General features: G+C 46.1%; 2 protein-coding genes across 12 annotated transcripts in view; both read right to left on the minus strand.

The window, feature by feature from the left end:
* The window catches only part of LOC309373475 (ankyrin repeat and KH domain-containing protein 1-like), an 86,978-nt gene extending 85,934 nt beyond the window's left edge, over positions 1–1,044 (minus strand). For 7 of the 10 annotated variants that reach the window (XM_081917681.1, XM_081917684.1, XM_081917683.1 and 4 more), the window contains exon 1: positions 648–1,043. In XM_081917681.1, coding sequence (XP_081773807.1) covers positions 648–941 — 294 coding nt within the window. In that variant the 5' untranslated portion in view covers positions 942–1,043. Of the gene's footprint in view, positions 1–647 lie in introns of all 10 variants that reach the window. The other 3 variants (XM_081917677.1, XM_081917682.1, XM_081917685.1) reach the window with 2 other exon arrangements.
* A 7,593-nt stretch (positions 1,045–8,637) lies between these two features.
* SLC4A9 (solute carrier family 4 member 9) overlaps positions 8,638–22,377 on the minus strand; it is a 36,713-nt gene continuing 22,973 nt past the window's right edge. For both annotated transcript variants that reach the window (XM_081917745.1, XM_081917746.1), the window contains exons 16-22: positions 16,580–16,758; positions 15,509–15,581; positions 15,110–15,178; positions 13,716–13,889; positions 11,416–11,571; positions 10,227–10,331; positions 8,638–9,412 (exon numbers count right to left, since the gene is read on the minus strand). In XM_081917745.1, coding sequence (XP_081773871.1) covers positions 10,278–10,331; positions 11,416–11,571; positions 13,716–13,889; positions 15,110–15,178; positions 15,509–15,581; positions 16,580–16,758 — 705 coding nt within the window. In that variant the 3' untranslated portion in view covers positions 8,638–9,412; positions 10,227–10,277. The remainder of the gene's footprint in view (positions 9,413–10,226; positions 10,332–11,415; positions 11,572–13,715; positions 13,890–15,109; positions 15,179–15,508; positions 15,582–16,579; positions 16,759–22,377) is intronic.

Genomic DNA, 22,377 nt, shown 5'->3' on the forward strand with positions numbered 1-22,377 from the left:
GTGCAGACATTTGTGCCAGCAAAACGTACACCTGGAATAAGCACCACAGTCTACCTACCACAGCAGAACTACGAGAACCAAAGACGCTTGTCGTCCCCCAAAACTGATGGAAGCATTTGAAATGCGATTTACTATTCCCACCGATCTCTCAAAGCGAGCCTTGAGGCGGACGCTAATAAGCCATCAGCACTTTCTATAATAAAATTACTCCTTGCAGGCCACGGGCGGGCGAGAGGGCAGGGAGGACGGCGCGGCAGAAGAGCGCTTCCGCCATCATCCGGACCCAAAAGCAGGTACGGAGCGGCGGCGGGGGGGGGGGGCGCAGCGAGACGGGACATGCTCGATGTTTTGTCTTCGCTTTAGTTGTTTTATCTCACAATGAACAAAGAAGGGGGGCACTGCTTACATTAAAACGGGGGGGGGGGGAGGCAGGCAGGCGTGAGTGGGGGGCGCCGCGCGCATCTGGGTGGGTCTCCACCCTCCTTTATTCCGGGGCCGGCCTGCAAGGGAGGCTTCTGAAGCCTGACGGGCGGGGCTGGTACCCAAGCGCGGGAGGGAGCTCCGTTCGAGACGGCACCCTCCGGCCCCTCCTCCTCCTCCTGCTCCAGCCTGGCGGGAGCGAAGGCCTACCTCTCCCTGCCTCTCACCTCAGACACCTCGTCCTCGTCGCTGCCGGACCCACCGCCGCCCCCGCTTCTCAGCACAGCGGCCGCCAGTTTAAAGTCGAGGGCGGCGGCGGCCCCGGCCTCCCCCGAAGTTGTTGCCGGCCCTGCCGGCCCACAGGGCCCGGCCTCGCCGAAGAGGCGCACGGCCCGCAAGCCCAGCGGGTTAGGCCCGGCCGTGGAGGCCTCGACGATGGCGGCCGGGGCAGCGCGGGGCGTCACCGAGTCTATCTCCTCATCGCCGGCGGGGGTCGGGGCGGCCGTGCCGTCCGTGAGCATCGCGCGCCGATCCAAGCTTAAGCCCGTGGGAGGAGGGGAGGGGGAAACGCCGTCTCCGTCCCCTCACAGCAGCAGCGCCACTAACTTCTCACACCCTACCTAACCCGCAGCCACCGCAATGCCCTCACCAATCCTTTCCCCTGTTCCCATTGGCCATATATTTCTAATGACCCAGCGCCATTCGACGCGGTACCTGTCACTCTGCGCCTTCGTCAGGCGCTACCTCACCCTCCCACCACCAAGATGCTTTGAGAGTACACGTCGAGGCGGTTTAGACTGCCCGCCCACCACCTTTAGGCTTGTACGCTCGCTTCCTGAAAGTGCCTCGGTATTACTAGGCCGTTCGCCTGTCAATCAAATACTGTCCTGGAACCTTGCTATCTGAATGGACAGAAGTGCAGTCAGTCGAGATACCCTTAAGCCTGATTGTGCAGAGCGCGCGTCAATCATGCCGTGCTCCTCTTGGCGGCGTTCGATTGGCTTGGGCCTCCCTTTCGTTCCCACCTTCCCCCCTTTCAAGTTGTGGTCTCCGTCAGGGAGGACAGACTCCCCCGCCTCAAAACAGGGCGTATTGATTGGAAGCAAGGTGTGCATGTTAATTGTAAGGTCAACCTGTAACGGTCCACCTGCCTTTCCACTGCTCCGCGGGCCACTCCGTGGCGGGGAAAGTGATTGGGCGAGGCGCCTGTCAGTCACGGGAACCAGAGGTCTGGTTCTCAGCCAACCTCCATCCCGCAGAAAAGCTTCCGAGTTGCCATTTTGTATGAGTTCCCCCCTCACGCGCCGCCCGGATCCGCAGGCGATCCAGAAGCAGAAGAGGGCAGCCTCTGGCCCTCGGCTTGCCTTGCGAAGGTGGCGGGCCCCAAAGGGCTCGCTCGACCTCAGTGCGGGGAAGCCAGGAGCTTCCGCGGACGAGAAACAAAGGTCGCCGGCTCCCCCGGCCGCATCCTGCGCCCACCTCCGCGCCACACGCCCCTGGAGCATCCCGTAGTCCCTGTGGCGTCTCTGACTCTCCCCGGCCCAGCCAATCATGCCCAGTGGGCAGGGACAGGTGGGAGTTGGAGCAGGGCCGGCCCACCCAGGAGGCAAGGTGAGGCGACTGCCTCGGGCGGCAGAATCCATGGGGCGGCAGGTCCCAATGTGGACCTCTATCCCCACCCCGCACCTGTGTTCCTGATCTAGATCTTCGCTCACCCCTTCTTCCCTGGCAGGTAGGGGACGAGCGCCATTTTGTGGTTCACCTCAGGTGCTGAAGTGTCTTGGGCCAGTCCTGGTTGGGAGTCAAAACAACCTTTGGATGGCTGCAGAAGCCGCGACTGCCGCCACCACTCTTTTGACCAGCAGCAGTTTATGGACATAGCTGTCAACTTTTCCCTTTTCTTGCAAGGAATCCTATTCGGAATAAGGGAATTTTCCTTGAAAAAAGGGAAACGTTGACAGCTATGATTATGGAGCCCCCTGCGCACAAAGTGTGTCCTCTGTAACCCCTGAGTTACAGCCTCTGCCAATAAGAAGGTGCCTTGTACGAAGCCCCAACCGCTGACAGATCTTTCCAGGGTCCTTGGGGGAGGCCTCTCCCAACCATGCTCCCTGAGGCTCTGCTCTTAACCAAAGATGTCATGAAATGAGCCTGGGGTCTTATGCATGTGCTTCGCCACTTGAGCTAAAGTCCTCTTCTCCACCGCTCTCCAGTGGCGTAGCGTGGGGGTGCAGGGGGGCCCGGCCGCACCGGGCGCAACATCTGGGGGTTAGGGTTAGGGGGCGCAAATCCACGGGTTAGGGGGTGCAAATTACTTGCCTTGCCCCGGGTGCTGACAACCCACGCTACGCCACTGCCGCTCTCACACTGTTAAACTACCCCAGTGCCAATAAAAATTTCTACTGCTTCCACTTGGAGCAGCAGAAAATCGCTGAGTCATGAGATGGAGACGGAGTTTGGCATATTCAGTTGCCAATCAATGTCTCTTTCTACTGAGATCTAATCCAATTTTTGAAATTGCTAGATCTTTTGCTACCATGTTTTTCTTGTGGCGGGGAATGTGACTTTCTTCCCATTTTAGGCTGAATCATCTGTTCTAGAGGAGAAGAAGGCTTTTCTTTTATATCACCCTCCCTTTTTTCTAGGGCTGTACATCAATTTCAGCCAAAGTCTGACTCTTGAGCCAATTCGGCAGAGTTGGATGGCGACAGCTGCAGATCACTCATTACTGGGCCTCCCAGAGTGATCCAGAGCTGTTGGGATGTGGGTGTGCTGGGGGTTTAGTGGGAAGAAGGAGCTTTGACTTTGTGCATCTGATCCCAGCAGGGGAACACACACAGTCAGACTGACCAGGATTTAACTCTCTGCTCATCAGCTAGTGAGAAGGTTACCAGTCCTGCTTGCTTCAGGGATCTGTTTAGCTAACGTGTTCCCCACAGGGGAAAAGTGTGGTTCAGGGCGGGTGGGAGGAGCAATGCAGCATCTCCTTCCTCCACCCCCTCCCAACCATATTTATTTATTTCATAAAATTTAAATACTGCGTGATTGTTAAAAACCACAAAGCAGTTTACAAAAAGGTGAAATGATCAAATCAAAAGAAACATGTCAATTCATTATACTGTAATTGATAGCAATTGTTTATTTTTATTATTTTATTATTTATCTGTATACTGCCTTATAGTATACTTTCCCCTCAGGGAAACTTTCCGTCCTTCCTTCCTTCCTTCCTTCCTTCCTTCTGTGTGCAAGGAGTTGTTGCTGGTGCTAGCAATAGCCTGCTTGGAAGAATCTGGCACAACTTGTAGGCAAGTGAGAAGACACCAGGCAGGCTGAGGCCATGTTTTAAAAATACTAACGTACGCTATGATAGCCAGTCCTGTACTGACTTCAGCAGTAGAGTATAAACATTTTTCTTTACACAACTTTAGAATGTATAGTAATTTTACACACTACCCCCAAACTCTGCTGAGTGGCAGCAATATTCTAGGGGGTTCCAGGCACTCACCCAGGGTTGTGTTTTCATTAGAAAATCAAGGCACAACAGAGACTGAAAACTTCAGTCTTTTATTCACATAAAGGTAAAGGGGCCCCTGACCGTTAGGTCCACTTGCGGATGACTCTGGGGTTGCAGCGCTCATCTTGTTTTACTGGCCGAGGGAGCTGGCGTACAGGGAGCTGGTCATGTGGCCAGCATGACTAAGCCGCTTGTGGCGAACCAGAGCAGCACACGGAAATGCCGTTTAACCTTCCCGCTGGTACCTATTTATCTACTTGCGCTTGATGTGCTTTCAAACTGCTAGGTTGGCAGGAACAGGGACCGAGCAACGGGAGCTCACCCCGTTGCGGGGATTCGAACCGCCGACCTTCTGATCGGAAGCCCTAGGCTCTGTGGTTTAGACCACAGCGCCACCCCTGAAGCCTTCATCTCAAGAGGGCTTGTCCTTCTCAGCACCATAGCTTTTGATTCAGAGGCATCCTAAGCACCACCCCTGTATCTCTCTGTAACAGTCTGCTCCAGCCAGCCAGCATTATTATTGGTGCCTTTTTTCTTTAAAAATGTTTAGGGGTACTCTCATTTTGACTCAATAAAATCACCATTTTATAATTCAAATTGGGAAAAATACAGTAATTGGACAAAAGTACAAAGATTCACAAACTCTTTAGGGGTATGCATACCCCTGCATTATCATTATTAACTTTGTATTATTATTTATTAAATTTGTATAGTGTATCGCCCTTCACAGGGTGGTTCACAACATAAAAACAAAAAGTTAGAACACAAAATATATAATAAAAGCAAGAGCGGCTGCCTTTGAATCCCTGCATGGAGTACCACCTAATTTCTTCTTCCTTGTTCCCAGAACACCTTGCCAAAAACCTCTGTGAAAAAAGACAACTTTTTTCTGTGTGAAATCACACCAACTTTGCTCAGGCAACTACCCCCTCAGTTACCAATAGGGTCTTTTTCTTGAAGGCAGCCCTGTATCGGGAAGTTTTTTATGTTTGACATTTTATTATTTTTGATATTTTACTGGAAGCTGCCCAGAGTGGCTGGGGAAGCCTAGCCAGATGGGTGGGGTATAAATATTATTATTATTATTATTATTATTATTATTATTATTATTATTATTATTTTACGATGTATCAGTTGTAGGGCCTTCATCTCCCTTTACTGCTCTGTCTGGTAGAAGAACAAGCTCAACCTGTCAGCTCACCTTAATTCTCAAAGCTCTAATTAAATCCCTGCACCCAACAATCTAGAGGGAGAAATCTGGCACCAAGGAATCTGGGGGATCCCTGTTCCCTCACTAAAAAAATAGCATAACTGCTCACAGCCTGATCCCAGAAGTATGTGTCCATCAGATTGCAGCAGCAACAACAAAAGAGAAAAACCAGGGAGGTTGCCTTGCCTCTTTCATCCCAGGACAAGTAGTCATGGCTTCAGTCTTGAACATAAGTAGCAGGACCATAGGTCCATCAAGCTCCGTATTATCTGCACACTGACTGAGAGCAGCTCTCCCATCATATTCAGTGGAAGTTTTGCTCAGCCTTACCTGGAGATGCTGGGTATTGAGTGGGCGTACAGAACACATGCTCTGTCGCTGAGCTACATGCTTACAATAGGAGCCAGCTCCTAGTGGCTGTGGGGTCTTTGCCCCCTCATAAAATATTTGAGGGCCCCCCCCAAATTGATGGGCACTGCTATTCAAATGGTGTGCAAGCACCATATCATGTGTTCAGTTATGTGGGGCAGGGCTTACTTGGGCCCCACCAATATATTTTTTAAAGTTGGCAGCCCCTGAAGCTTACTTTGGAGTAAATACTACTAAACTCAGTGAACTCCTGAGAGAAGGCAAAATAAGGACAGTGCTTTACTAGTAATAGTTATCATTAAATAGGGACAATTGGAGCTTATGCACAGAACATGGTATTCTGTTTCATAGGCCTAGGGATTAGTCAGCTGTCTGCTTCCTGGCTTCTGTCAGGAGCTTGTCCTACACTTGAGTAGGACCCTGGCAGAGACACATGCCCAACTGGCATGTTCTCTCCTTCCTGGCCGATCATTTGGGAGCTTCATTAGCTTTCTTCAGCCCGAACATCACAGCGACCGATGCCAACAGACTTCGGCACACTTAGGGATCCGCAGAGTCCTCGCAGTTGCGTAACAGACCTCAGCAACTCAGCATTTTGGCAAATCTACTTTATTTACATATAAACACACATGGAGCACTGCAACATGGCTCCCTCTCTCTCTAGCATCAGACAGCAAAGAGAAAGGACAAAGGACAATAGTCCCACTTCACGGAACACGGTAACACAAACATCCTGTCTCTGTCATTTCCCACTCTGTGGAGTCAAAGCATACATCGTCATGTGATAGACAAAAATCCCATGACTGCAATCATGGAGCAGGAATTCTAACAGCTTCATCCACCTACAAAATCTGCCATAGGCAAGTGAAGGGTCAAGGAGAAGGAGTTTGAACCCGTTTACAGACAACTGTAATCACGTGTCTTCAAGATGGAGAGAAAGGGTCAACTTTTACCTAATGAACCATTTACCAATATGGTAGAGCACTGATAGTCATTGTCATGTGAAGTTTTCAGTGTAAGTGGTTCTGACTGAGTTAGCTGATCACAACCTCAAGGGTAGAATGCTTTATTCCCTTGACAGTGTCTAGATCAAGGGAAGTCATACTGTTCTATTCTGCCTTGGCCAGATCATACCTGGAGTATTGTGTTCAATTCTGGGCATTATTTAAGGAGGATATTGATAACCTGGAACTTGTGCAGAGGAGGGCAAACAAGATGATCAAGTGTTTGGAAACCAAGCCTTATGAGGAACAGTTGAGGGAGTTGAGTATGTTTAGCCTGGAGAAGACAGATGAGTTATAGCCTTCAAATATCTAAAGGGTTGTCACATGGAAGATGAAACAAGCTTCTGCTCTGGAGGGTAGGACCTGAACCAATGGATTCAAATAATAAGAAAGGAGATTCCAACTAAACATCAGGTAGAGACCCATCTTAACCTGGTTTAGCCAGTCAGTTGAAGCTGTTGCTGGTGTGTGGCTGCTGACATCTTCTCACAGGTAAGAGCTGAGTGCAGTGTGGAGACCAATGGTGGAAAAAACACCCCCAGAAGGAGCATGTCATGTCCCCCACCAGAGGTACTAACCCTTCCCTAACACCCCATATGCCCCAAACTCATAATGCCATTATACAAATTTACGACGTGGCTCAACTTGGGAGTATTGCACACCGTTCTGGTTGCCTCACCTCAGAAAGAAGGCTGTGGTGCCAAGAGGCAGAGATGGCCACCAAACTGGATGGCTTTAAAGAGGATCAGATAATTCAGGAAGGACAAGGCTGTTCATGGCTGGTAGCCATGAGGACTTATGTTTTTCCTCTGCTATTGTAGGCCGCATGCTTCTGAAGGCCAGTTGCTCAGAATCCTAGGTAGGGAGAGTGCCACTGGCTCAGGTCTTGCTTGCAGGCTTCAAGAACAGAATGCTGGACTAAATGGGCCATTGATGGATCCAGCAGCCTCTTGTGTACACTACGCTGCTGCTGCTACTACATTAAGCTTCACAGCATTAGTAACCCTTTCTGAGGCCAAGTGATCCCCCACTTTATTATCAATCTCAAGTTGTTGGCAGCAAGGGATTTCCCCATACCCCTCCAGCTTCTCATTCTTCATCATGGTTGAGGTATTTAAATACCACCTGATATTTAGTGAAGTAGGATTGAAATTTGGTATCCTGGTTTGCTGTTTTTATTTCATTCTGCAACTCTCTATTACGTTTTCTTTTTCTGTTACGTACCTGCTTTTTCTGTTTCTACATGTTTTTGTGGGCAACACTAAAATTCAATAAAAAGTTGGAATGTTCAAAGAAAAGGCATTCAAGGGGCAATTAAGCAGCAGTTCATCATTAACCCTTTAGGCGTGCTCAAGGGGAAGCAACAAAACAGGCAGGACCTGCAAACTTTATTGGGAAATGGGATTTACTTGAGAGTAAACCTTTAAAATTAATATTGACTACAGAGAAAGATGTTGCTGGATAATACCTTGCCATACTGAGTGATATTTGGAACCTCCATTTTAATGCTACTTCGATCTGATTATAGACCAGTACTTAAGGTGCTGTGAAACAACCCACCTGGGATAGAATGGGAAACTGCAAATTAAAGTTGAGGAGACAAGAGTTTTGTGACACCACCTTTAGCCCATAAATGCATAAAGATGTTTATGTTAAATTTTCTAATTTCGGGCTTTTGTAGTCACTTGCTGCATGAATCCTGACAAAACGTAGATCTCTTTGCGAAGGACAAAAAGCCTCTAGCCCTCTTCAGGTGTTACGGAACCCATGTGAAGACTGACTGTGGTGAAGAGCCTCTTGCATCCGCAGAGACTCTGTACATATATTGGAAACCAGGGTTCTAGATGTTCTCACTTGCCTAAGCTCATGGCTAGGCAAGCAGTAGCAGCAGCAGCATTCTGAACTAGTTGCAGCTTCCAAACCATCTTCAAGACAAGTCCCTGTGGCTTAGCTGAAGAAATAGAGAGCAGGGTGTGTCATCCTCGGGATATTGATCACAGCCTCTTCCAAAGCTCCAGATAAGCAACCGCTCCCTTAGAAGGCTTGCATATAAACTATCATAAGTGATAAAAACTGGTCCAACATTTATCCCTGATAAATGAATGAATGCAGCAGCAATGACCTTTTTAGTATATTTTATTTAGCATAACTAGAGAGCCTTTAAAATGAAGCGTAAGTTGCACAGGAATGTCAATAGTTTCATAAATAAATACATCAGTGATGCCTGGGGATTGGGGGAAGGATGCAATTCAGTTCATATTTAAAGGCAAATATAACGAATTCACACTTCTTGAAACAATACATGAACTGAAACAGCTATCCTTTGGAATTCGCACTTATCCAAATTTTACAAACTGTGTTTATCAAAAGGTATACAATAGGAGAAATTGCGTATAAAAACATACATATTAGTGAAAATAACATATAAAATGCATTATATTAGGAGGGACTGCTTGCAAGAATGTGTACACTGGTCAAAACCTCATAAAAATGTGTTTGAAAAGAAATTCACACTGTTGTAAAATTCTGGTGAATTTTCCTGAGGATTTTTAAAATGCAAATTTAAGATTAGATAAATGAGAAACAGAGAGATCCTTCCATCCCTAGTGAATTCACACATGCTGGCTTTCTAGATGACATGGTAGCAAAGTAGAACAAGGAACATTCCAATATGGTCTGTTCAGCACAGCAACATGCATGTAAGAGCGATGGACAGAAAGAGTGCCTATGCATCGCCCCGCCTTATGCTTTAATTATATCAAATGCTTTGCTTTCCTCTTCCTGTGAGACCCATCACCGATCAGCCAGATTCTGCAGAGTATCAGAGCTGGTCTTCTAAGTGCAGGCTGTCTCCTTCCTCTGAGACTGCTTACAGGAAACAGCTTATGGGGTTGTCTGCAGATGAGAAGAGCATTATGACAGTCTTTGTCTCTCACACAATTATGGTTATTCTTGTTCTGCACCCCACTCCAAATCAAGGAAGGGCCTTGCTTCTCAACAGGTCGCATTTCATTCTTTAGGACAGGCATGTCCAAAGTCCGTTTCGGGGCCCTATGGAAGTTTTATCTCCTGGGGTAAAATCCTTTTAAAAAAGCTCAACAACTTCAATCTTAAAGTCCTAAAGGTCAGCCCTTACGCATGTTCACTTCATAAAATCTGCCCTTCTTTGAAAAAAGTTTGGACACCCCTGCTCTAGGACAAAGGAAAGGGGCTACAATTAAAAACATATCTGAGGAACATTCCTCCCCTCTAAACATTGGGTTTACCTGGACAGAGAGCCGATTTAGCCCTTATCTCAATGTACGTGAAGAAGGGCTGCCATTAAAAAGAAGAAAGCAGATACTTCCCGGTGTGAGCCTCCTAACACAAGTTCAGACCCAAGTTCTCTCCGTATGAATGTTTGGTGTGTTAGCTTCCATGCATTCCCTCTTTTATAGTAATGGGTATTTATTGCTATCCTGCCACTTACATCCATAGCGCTGGGCAGAGACTGATGGAATGTATTTGGAAGAGCTTTTTTCATCCCTCCTCCCTTGCCCTCCACAGCCTTTTCTGTTCTGGGCATGTGTACAGGTATTTCTCATACCCTCCAACATTTCTCCAATGAAAATTGGGACATCCTATTATTATCCCTTAAGCTTTCCCTCTTAGCATTTATTCTGTGATTTGGCAAATATTTCCCTAACTCCTAAAGGCAGTCCATCCTTACATATCACACATGGTCATCTTTTGCCTTGTCCGCTGGTGAGTCTCAGTCTGTTCAGTTCACAGAGATGTTGATTTCTGGTCCTTTTTCTTGGTACATAAGTTCAGACTAAAAAAGAACAAAGGCCAAGGAGTTAATAAAGTGACAGACAAGGTAGCACACACACACACCTTTGGTTTTCCCTGCCTCTGAAAAGCCACTTCCAAAGGGTGAAGTGACAGGAGAGATAATGGGTGAAGGAGACCCAGGTTCTCAGTGGGTCTCAAGAGCAAGGTCCAGCTTCAGAGTGGCACCCCCAGACCTTTCTACCCAGCAGGAAGCTTCTAATCTAGATCCATGGAAAGAGATGCCAACTCTTCTCCTGAGAAATAGGATTTGCAAAAACCACGCACCCTGTCAGAAATATCAGCTTCGTGGCCTTAGCTGGCAAAACTGCAAGGAAAGCTAGGCTGCAAACTCAAAACATTCCTGTAGATTGCTGACTAATGCCAAGGAGGTGGACTTTCTTGCTCCCAAGTTGGCACAACCCTCCGAATGGCCAAAACGGACTGGTACTATTTGGCCCCTAGACTACAATTACTGGTGAAGAGTGAGGCAGCACTAAGATCTGAGTAAGGAAGGATGCAGAAGAATAAAGAGCAGCTCCCTGGAGATGGCGCACCCGTGTGTGCCTCTGTACACACAAACACATTTGAATTAGTCTTGCCACCTTGTCCTTTCAAAGGATAAGTTTTGTGATAGGATAACTTTGAATGGATGTGGGGGACTAGTTCCTACAGGTATACACATAGCATAGATTTGACAGATGTATTTCTGTGACAGTCAACAAATACCTTCAGTTTTGTGCCCACCAATACCAAAGCACAGAGTCAGGCAGCCTGACACTTCTCAAAACTGAAGCATCAAAATACTTGATTGACTTGTTCCATTCTTTGAAGTGGTCTGATGGAGTATTTACCCTCTTTATAAATGGACTTAATAATGAAAAAGAGACTAGTACTCACGAAGAGTTCTGAACCAGCCACACGGTGGTTTCATCAGCCCCTCACGGCACATAAAATGGTTACATTGGTTTACTTCCTTCCTTGCTCCATCACATTGGTATGTTGAGATGCGGGGGGTGTAATTTCCAGCCAGTGCGGCCCCATCCCCAACCTCCTCTACCCCCATAATTTTAGTGCTGCTTCCTTACATCCTCATTGTCACTCTCGTCCTGATCTTGCTTCCTCTTCAGCTTTTCCTCTTCTTCTTTCCTGTCCTTTTCTGGCATGATGTCATCCAGCCAAGCCAGGTGATGTGAGGAGAAGATGTACTCCATTCCCTTCCGTATACCCACCAGAGCCAGCAGCTAGAAGACCAGAACGTCACCACACAAAGTTTTATTATGATTATTAATAACTCACATAGCACTATCAATGCATGTGGGACATTGCAGAGTAATCAAAGCAACATGATAGGTCCCTGCCCACAAGGAGCATGCAATATCTATTTTGACAATAGGAGAGACAATAAAAAGAGAAATGGCGATGAGGAAAGAAAAAAAGAAAGAAAGAAGGAAAGAGGAAAGAGAAAAAGGCACAGCTATGCATATTTAGGTTTTATTTGGGGATGAGGGCTAAGGGGTTTTTGCTAAAAGCTGCATCATGTAAGGGGGCAGGCCTTGAGAAAAAACTGGAAGAAGAAAGGTAACACCATGCAGGTGTCTTGAGGGGGAATGCAAGTCATGGATCTAGGAAGAATGGCAGGGTCACCTAAGAGAGAGGAGACCTTTGGGTGGCTGAGTAAGAGGTGTTGGAGGAGAAAAGGCAACAGCAGGGAGATAACAGGAAACAAGGGCAAAAATGTAGAGTTGGAAAACTTCAACAAAGTAAGAATAAGGAGTTTGTGCTAGATATGAAAAGGATTAGACGCTGAAATGGGGATCTGAGGGAAGGAATCACATGATCAGAGTAATGAGAGAGAGAAATTACCCTGGCAGTAGAGTTTTGGATCTCAGTGAGAGGGCAGAATGTCATTAGTCAAAGATGGTTGCATTAGTCAAAGCAGGAGATAACTGGAGCACAAACCAGTTTAGCCGACAGGGCAGAGAACATTTTGCAATGCTGTATAGTGAGAAATGGCCTGGCTTGGCAACAGATTGGATATATGGAGAAAGGAAGAGGGAGGAACTAAAGATAAAGCCAAGATGTCATTCCTGGTCAACAGGTTGGGTAGCAACACAGAGAATGGTGCTGGGGCTCAACAGTTTGTGGTACTTTCCGTGGTACTTTTAGGCAGAGGTGGGCTTATTCTGAAATATAAAGCCGCTAAGGTCTCTCCCCCCACAACGTGCTTTTGTGCCTTAAAAAAATGCCACCTTCTAGGGACGGTGAAGAAATGCAATTCACTTAACATTTAAGACCAAATTTATGACATTTGCATTTACCAAATCAATACATGGACTGCGGGTTCATCCATACGTGTGCTGCTTTCCTCCTTAGCGCTGAATCAGGGCAAATGTCAGTCAAGTTTTCTGCAGGTTGACCTTTGCTCCAATTCAGCAGTAAAGAGAGAGGTTTTTCTCAGGTAAAGCAGCAGGGCAAACGGAAAAACTCTTGGGCTGGTTCTCTTGAGGCACCGTTCAAGCGGAAGTGCGAACGAGGCCTGATACGTGACCACCCTTCAAAAGTCACACTTCTCTGAATTTCACAATGTAGTTCTCTAACCAAACAATGTTTACAAAAACACATAGATGTGGGAAAGGAGTGCATAAAAATGAAGAAATTGTTGAAAATAGCATCCAAAAATGCATCGTGTCAGGAGAAATTGCCTGCAAAAATGTGTATGCAAGTCAAAACCATGCAAAATGTGTTTATAAGGAGAATGTACACTAAAATGTTGAAGGATTTTTGTGAGGATTTGAAGCAATGACTTGATTGACCCATTTTCCCTGAAATTTGGTAAAGAATGCTGATGGAAACGGCATCATTCCCATGGACATTCTGCCCCAAATGTTAAGGGAATGCCACTGGGCTACTAAGGGCAGCCAAGACAGTGGCAGCAAAGTGTTTTTTCTGATTAAAAAGCAAAACACAAATGTAGCCACCATACGACAGCTATCAAGACCTATTGAAGCTCCAATAATGAAATATTACTTTTATAAATACCAATATAAAATTTCTGTGGAAGTAGAATACTGACATGGGTTAAAAAACAGTCAAATAATATTTGGTAAATATTCGGCAAATAGCAGACGCCAGCATTTGTAAGGGAGAATTTTTAAGAGATCTTTGTGGGCAAATGCATTTTCTCTCTAGTCAGGTGTCATCAGGAGGAATCGAGGGCTAGAAAGTCCTGGAGTGGGAAGGTAAAATTCACACTGTGCTAGAGTGGATAATAAAGGAGTTCAATATATAGCAAAAGCCAGGAGAGAAAGTAGTTGGGCAAATTTTCTCACTGAATCCACAGGTGGAGCAACCAGAAGAAACTCATCCCTGCCCTAAAGACTCTTACCATTAATGGGAAGATTATGGCAGCTGCCGTCGATTTAATGATCCACAAAACAGCCAGGCAGAGCACCTGGATAAAGGTGAAGAGATGCACTTGGCGTAGAGGAACATGACGGAGGTAAATGAAGTCCGGCTGGTGTTTGGCAGGCATGAGCAAGAGCTGGAGTCTGTCTGTGAGCTGAGAGTAGAGGAAACCAAGAGACATGATGTGGAGGACCTTCTGGCAGGCACCAAATAGTCCTTAGGGGAACTCAGTTCACTGAAAATGTTAGTTTTACTAAAGTAGGCATAGTGTATTGGTTAAGAATGAGCTGGGAAGCACTTGGTTCAGATCCTAACTTGGCCATATTTAGTAGTATCATTAGGCAAACCCGTATATCTGATCTATGGGGATGATACTAGCCTACCTTACAAGGCTGTTGTAAGAATCACTGAGATAATATACGTAAATCATTGTAAATTATATTATTCTATTCTGCCAACAGCCCCTGGATTAGAGGCACTCTTTTGGGGATTCCTATGTGTTTTAATGTGATGACAAAGATAACACAAGAATAAAGCTCAGAGAAGATCCCTCAGTTGCATCACAAGCCCAACTTCCTCCCAGGTTCACAGTTAAAATGACAGATCTGTCTTCCAGGGAATGAAATGCTGGCTAAGCCATTGGTCATTCCCTGCCCCTTATGCTTCAGATGGGCTCCTTTTAAAAAAAGCACTGCATATATGATTCACCATCACCTAATTAATGGTTTTTTTAAAAAAATAATACAATGGAAACCATGTTTCCACAATGCCGTATTCCCAGACCATGCTCCTTTAACACTAAATATTGCATATAGGTGCAGACGTTCATATACATGCATGCATACATACATACATAACATACATAATGTATATGTGTACACACACACACACACACACACACAAACACAATTCTAACATGACTCCTTCCTTCCCCCAAAGGTATATAAACAACCCGCCTTTGGGAAAACTTGGAGGAGGTTTTAGAAAGGCTGCCGCCACAAGGCTGCTACATTAAGAAGTTCTCAAGTCCATTTTTAAAGCCTATTTTATACGTGGGAGGAGGAGGAGGAGGAGCAAACCCTCCTTCCATTTTTTTCTCTCATCTCCAGTCACAAAATAAGCAACAGCAACACAAGTAAAAATCAAAATACTTTATTTTATTTATACTCCTAAGAATTTGGTGTGTGTGTGTCTGTACTGCAAAAGCTCATCAAGGTCTCAGTGAACCCTGTTCTGGCCAGACGCAACTCACATTGACACCGCCTTCCATCTTGCAGTGTCTTCAATAGCTGCCCTACTGAGGGAGCTAGAAATCAGTCACAGCACCGCCTTCCCCACCATCCAAAAATGCTTCCCCTGCTGTTTTGCACTCACCTGAATGCTGCTGAGTGCAGACACACCCATGTAGAGGAAGATGCCATACAGCACAGGCATTGGGATAAACTGAGGGGAAATCAAATCCAAAATATAAGCATGACTACACAAAGACTGAATTCTAGAAAACATTACCTGTCCATGAGACCTTAAGAATGATTAGATGCAAAGAAGGGCAGAACTCCTAAACTTCTAATAATTGTATATTACAGGCAATTTTGGCAGTCTTGCCAATTTAGAGTCTGCAGCAACTGTTAAGAGTACTTGACAGCAGGCAAGTTTAATGTTTTGTAATCAAACCATGTCTAGAACCATCATTAGCCACTATTGGCAAGTATCTAACAGAGAAGGGAGAAGAGAAGCGCTTGCAACTTACAAACAATTAAAGGCTTTTCTTACCTTGAGTACAGGTGCCAAAAACACAGACAATCCTGTTAGGATGAAGACCATCAGACCTGTCACCCTTTGCTCCCTGCAAGGAAAAGCACTTTATATTTCAACCATCTTCAGATATAACTTGTCACAGTAATCTAACCTAGAGGTCGCCAGAGCATAGACAACAGAAGATAGGCCATCTGTGTCCAGAGAGGGGCACAGTTGGGCCACCAGCCAATGCAGGTGGAAAATGATACGGCCTAGGACCCTTGTCCCCTTCATGGATCACCGCCTTGCCGTGGCGAAGGGGCTTGAACAACTCAGAGAAGCTATGAGCTATGACGTGCAGGGCCACCCAAGATGGACAGGTCATAGTGGAGAGTTTTGACCAAACATGATCCACCTGGAGCAGGAACCGGCAAGCCACTCCAGTATCCCTGCCAAGAAAACTCCATGGACAAAGGCAACAGGCATATAGTGCCTGGCGTGCTCTGGTCCATGGGGTCACGAAGAGTCGGACACGACTAAACAACAACAAGAAGGACCCTTGTACCTACGGGACCGCCTCTCCTGGTATGCCACATGGAGGACCTTAAGGTCAACAAATAACAACACTTTGGAGGTCCCAAGCCTCTGGAGGTTAGATTGGTTTCAACTAGGGCCTGGGCCTTTTCAGCACTTGCTCTGACGCAGTGGAACTCTCTGTCACAAGAGACTAGGGCCTTGCGGGACTTGACATCTTCCCGCAAGCCCTGTAAGACAGAGCTGTTCCGCCTGGCCTTTGGTTTGGACTCGGTCTGACCCTTATGTTTTCCTCCCCTTATGGTCTTGATTTATCAGCTACTTTAAAATGAGGCTGCATTTTAAATTGCATTTTAACCTGTATTTTAATTTTGTCCCCTCCCCCCCTCTTTCCCCCCTATTATGTTTTTACTGTGATTTGGTGTTAGCCGCCCTGAGCCTGGCTCTGGTGAGGAGGGCGGGGTATAAATAAAATTATTATTATTATTATTATTATTAAAAGCACTCTGCGCCACCAAGGCCTCCTGAGCCTCAAGCGACAGCTGTGGAATAAGGACGCATAATGCACCATACCTGATTCCAAGGAACTTTGGCTGCTCCCCTGGAGCGCAAGTGGTGCTCTCCTTCTTAAGGCTGTCCATGTGGGCCAAAGAAATGACTGTGGCCGACACATACCAGGGCAAACCCAGGATGGAGGTAAAGATCATCAGCAGGGAAACGCAGAAGAAATCTAGGTGAAATCCTGCCCCTTTCTGCAACAGGACAGCCATGTTAGTAACGGGAGACTCAGGCTGAAGAATACACAGTAAAGCCTTGCCTCTTATTTCCCATTTTAGGTGTCTTTTGATTTCTTGCAACAAATACAATTTCCCCCATGACAAGCAATATAAGATGCCTCGCAGCAGCAGCCTTGGGTGTCAGAGAAGCAGAGAGGGCCAAAACAGAGTTGGAGGCCAACACACACTCCCTAAGTGGCCTTGTGGATTCTGGGAATTATATGTTCTTGTCTGAAAGTGTCCAATTCATGGCAACTGTCCTCTACCACTCATGCCTCAGCACCTTATCAGGATTGGGCTCCTATACACCCAAAGCTATTAAGAACAACATGAAGTATCTTTTGAGTGTATTGTCAGCCACCTAGAAAACCTTTTATAGCACAAAGGGGGCTTTCTTTGTTATCCATTTACCGGTACTCCATGACAGCTACTTGCATGATTCAGCACAGGGATCATAAGCTGTTGGAGGAGTCAGGATGAGGAGCAATTCAATTCAGTTTGTACTTCTATCCTAATCTAACAAATTCACACTCTCTGAAACGATATGCAAATTGAAACACAGCTATCCTTCCAAATTCACACATCTGAATTTTGCAATATTTCCCCCCCAACCAAAATATCTTTTACAAAAATGCATAGATTAGGCAAAGGTGTGCATAAAAATGAAGATATTAGTGAAAGTAACATACAAAACTGCATTATATTACGGAGAAATTGCTTGCAAAAAATGAACAATTAGTCAAAACTACAAATAGATGTGTTTTTAAAGAAAAATCAATGAGGATTTTTTTTTTTAAATTCAACACATGGAGAACTGACTTTACAAATGGAAAAATTATGAACCAGAGAACTGAAATGAACCAAGAGATCCTGCCGTTGCTAGTTAGTAGCCTGCCCACTTCAGCTCACCAAAGACATTGAAGATGCTGTGGTGAACAAGAACGTGCATGTGATGGTGGTGCAATTCCTATCCAACAGCCCCGTTAACTATAACAAGGTGAAAGCTTTTATTAAGCAGCATCAGAGACTAAGGGGGTTCGAGAATAAGGACAAATTACAGTGGCACCTTGGGTTAAATACTTAATTGGTTCCAGAGGTCTGTTCTTAACCTGAAACTGTTCTTAACCTGAAGACCACTTTAGCTAATGGGGCCTCCTGCTACCGCTGTGCCGCCAGAGCACAATTTCTGTTCTTATCCTGAAGCAAAGTTCTTAACCCGAGGTACTATTTCTGGGTTAGCGGAGTCTGTAACCTGAAGCGTCTGTAACCTGAGGTACCACTGTAATATGATATCCAGTCTTCCGTGCCCAGCTGGACTCTTGTACCTTTGGAAGTTGCATGACAGCCAGAGAAACATTTTAGACTTTGGGTGGGTGTGGGGGAAGGGAAGGAAACTATCAGAATCATCCCGTCCCTTTCTGGACATCATCTTCCCCTACCCCAGGTTTCACAAGTTAGAGGCACTTTACTTTGTGGAATGAATAAAAAACTAAAAGGCGCTTGGGTCGTGTCTAGGTGACCATGGAAGGAAATTACAGCTGTTCCCTAACCACCTCAAGCCAACCTTGGAGTGTTATTATTGTTATTCTTTATTACCTTTATGTACCACCCAATGGGACGCAGGTGGCGCTGTGGGTTAAACCCCAGAGCCTAGGACTAGCCGATCAGAAGGTCGGCAGTTCGAATCCCCACGATGGGGTGAGCTCCCGTTGCTCGGTCCCTGCTCCTGCCAACCTAGCAGTTCAAAAGCACGTCAAAGTGCAAGTAGATAAATAGGTATCGCTCCGGCGGGAAGGTAAACGGCGTTTCCGTGCGCTGCTCTGGTTCGCCAGAAGCGGCTTGGTCATGCTGGCCACATGACCCGGAAGCTGTACGCCGGCTCCCTTGGCCAATAAAGCGAGATGAGCGTCGCAACCCCAGAGTCGGTCACGACTGGACCTAATGGTCAGGGGTCCCTTTATCTTTACCACCCTATAGCCACAGGTATAGGATTACATAACACAAGCCAGGATGCTCTTTTATATTTTACCATAGGAGGGCAACACAGGGAGTTGCCATACATGGAATCAGATCACTGATTCATCTTGTTCAGTAGCGTCTACACTGACACGGAGCAATGGATCCAAACTACAAGAAAGAAGATTCCACCTAAACATTAGGAAGAACTTCCTGACAGTAAGAGCTGTTTGACAGTGGAATTTGCTGCCAAGGAGTGTGGTGGAGTCTCCTTCTTTGGAGGTCTTTAAGCAGAGGCTTGACAACCATATGTCAGGAGTGCTCTGATGGTGTTTCCTGCTTGGCAGGGGGTTGGACTCGATGGCCCTTGTGGTCTCTTCCAACTCTATGATTCTATGACACTCCAGGGTTTTAGGCTGGGGTCTATTCCAGTCCTATCTGGAGCTGTCAGGGATTGAGGTCCCGGGATCTTCTGCATGCTAAGCTTATTTTCTACCACTGAGTTACAGCCTCTTCTCTTGGCCATCTTGAACAACCAGCTGTTAGAATGATGGGTCACAGAATCGCTGAGTTGGAAGGGAGCCAAGGGTCATCTAGTCCACCCCCCTGCGATGCAGGAATCTCAGCTAAATTTGACAAATAAAATAAACCAATAAACAAACAAATCCTGACCATGAGAACAGAGTGAATGGCAAGATCCAAAGACTGCTTTCTGTCTCTTGTGGTAAAAGTAGATGTTGGACACACATAAGTTTTGGAATCTTTGTTGTATCTGCGAATGTAAAGGACTTAAGGGTCAGACAACCAGCAGCCGGCTCAGCCATCCATCTTCCCTTTGGGGTGCAAGTTCTGTCACATTTCATGCAAACCCCAGCTGTTGGGCATATACTACAACCTTGGTCTAAAGCACTACCCTTGAGCAACTTTCCCTTGAACATAATCCCTCTCCCTTAATGGCTTGTTTTAAGCAAACAAACCTACTGTCTCACTGAGCACAGAATGTGAGGTTTAGAAAAGCATTTCCTAGGTCTCCGTGGATGTTTCTAGGTGGCTGTTTCTCCAAGGAAAGAGAATTGGCCTTCCAGGCTAATCCTATCTGTCCATTTGGTCTAGCCATGATGGGTGCAGGGTCTGGCTCAGGCCCCATGTGGCTTAGGATACCATGTGTGCTGATTCATTGAACCCTAACCCTTGGCTCCCTCTGGAAGAGCTTCTGCCACGTCAAGAAGCTGGCAGTCAACAAAGCAAAACACAGGCGCACGCACAGCCGACGTCTGAGCCAGCTAAGAGCGAGAGGCCACACAGCAGAGAAATGCCAGGCACTCCCTCAGACAACCCAACCAGAGGAACCAGTTTCTGCTTGCAAAGAGGAGTATGGATAGAACTGCAGCCCATTAACCCAGCAGGGAATGCTGTGGGAAGAGTGGCTGCTAAACTCTTTACTCCACAGAAGGGTGAGATTGGTGGTGCACACCTGGAAACACAGCTAGACTGTTCTTTTTTGCAATGCAGATCGAATCTGGTTTGGGGGACACACCAGAATCGTATTTCATTAAAAAAAATATTGGTATGGATTGTGGCTGACGTAATGTGTAGTGCTGGTTTTGACATTTAAAGCCCTTCACAGCCTAGGACCCTCGTACCTACAGGACCGCCTCTCCCGGTATGCCCCCCAGAGGACCTTAAGGTCCATAAATAGCAACATCCTAAAGGTCCCGGGCCCTAAGGAGGTCAGATTAGCCTCAACCAGAGCCAGGGCCTTTTCAACACTGGCACCGGCCTGGTGGAATGCTCTGCCTGATGAGACCAGGGCCCTACAGGATCTGATTTCTTTCCGCAGGGCCTGTAAGACAGAGTTGTTCCACCTGGCCTCTGGCTTGGAATCAACTTGATCCCCTTCCCCTCTTTCCTTTTTTCTTTCTCCTGTGATGGAACTCCTATTTGGGGACTTCCCTGGCTTTTTCTGGCCCACGTAGGACCAGTCTGGATAGTTGGCCTTGGTGAAGATTTGATGTTTTCATCACCAAAAAGTTTTTGATTTGAGTTTCTACTGAAATGAGGCTGCATTTTAATGTTGTATTCTAATATTGTTTTTAAGTTGTATTTTAATCAATTGTTTTTATACCTGGTGTTAGCCGCCCTGAACCCAGTCATGGCTGGGGAGAGTGGGGTATAAATAATAATAATAATAATTATTATTATTATTATTACACAGCTTCCCAAATCAATGATGGGAACGCACTGGATACAGAATAAATGGGAGTGTGTACACAACCTGTGTCTCTTTATTAACATATGCCGGTGTGGAAGGAACTCTGCCCCCACTCCCAAGGATGTTAGATCAGCTGCTTCAGGAGTGGGTGGGTAGCATTTCTAAGGGAGATACAACAGGCCCGCGAACTTGCGCCTGGGCTTTGCACCTGACCATTTGCCTATCTTCAGGTTTTGAAAGACAATGGCCAGGCTCTTCCCAATAACTGAAGGGCCTCTCAGTTTTTTGTGTAACTTCGCATAAGCAAGACTCTCAGTACAATCTGGGGTCCAGCACAGAATTCAGAATTCTGATTTTTTTTAAAAGAACATTTTAAAGCTTTGTGGCTTTAAAGGATAAATTGATATTTTTAAAGGCCTGAAGGTATTGCCTTCTCCACAAGCTTGAAATACTAGCTTCAGAATAAAGCACGCAAAAGAGGAAATCTACATAAATCACTAGCAAATTTGAGTTATCATATAGGCACAGGAGTATGAATGAACATACATAAAATATAAGGTGGACTAAAGGTGGAATGGGACACAGGTGGTGCTGTGGGTTAAAGCCTCAGCGCCTAGGACTTGCCGATCGAAAGGTCAGCGGTTCGAATCCCTGCTGCGGGGTGCGCTCCCGCTGCTCGGTCCCAGCGCCTGCCAACCTAGCAGTTCGAAAGCACCTCCGGGTGCAAGTAGATAAATAGGGACCGCTTACTAGCGGGAAGGTAAACGGCGTTTCCGTGTGCAGCTCTGGCTCGCCAGAGCAGCGATGTCACACTGGCCATGTGACCCGGAAGTGTCTGCGGACAGCGCTGGCCCCTGGCCTCTTAAGTGAGATGGGCGCACAACCCCAGAGTCTGTCAAGACTGGCCCATACGGGCAGGGGTACCTTTACCTTAAAGGTGGAATAATAGCATGGGTAATGAAAGATGGTAGCATGTTTTCAGGTATAGTTAAGCCAGATAAGAGTCAAACCACATTCCAACATTACAAAGCCTGAATATTCTAATTACTAATAAAATGAATAAAATTCAGCAGAGAGACGAACATGTTAAAGCCTCTGATGCCAAGATCTAAAAGAGCTCTACAGTGGTAATAAACAGTTCCTGGAGGCAAGAGTAAAGCACACAGCATGGCCCCAGACAGTCACAAGTGATACCTCATAAGACCCATTTGTATACAATAAAAGAGGTAGGAGGTTATCAAGAGAAATAATAACTGGAATGGGGAAGAAAGAACCCTTTAAAATGGCGAGGAGGGGGGAAAACTTTGCATGTGCTCCACTTCCAATGGTTCATATAATTAAGCAGACGTTTTCACAAGGAAAATACAGGAGCAAACCTTTGCTTTAAAAAGAAGAGTTAAGCAATTTTCATGCACCAAAAAGCATGA

This window comes from Podarcis melisellensis (assembly GCF_964234715.1).
Source record: "Podarcis melisellensis genome assembly, chromosome: 7".
Lineage (NCBI taxonomy): Eukaryota > Metazoa > Chordata > Lepidosauria > Squamata > Lacertidae > Podarcis > Podarcis melisellensis.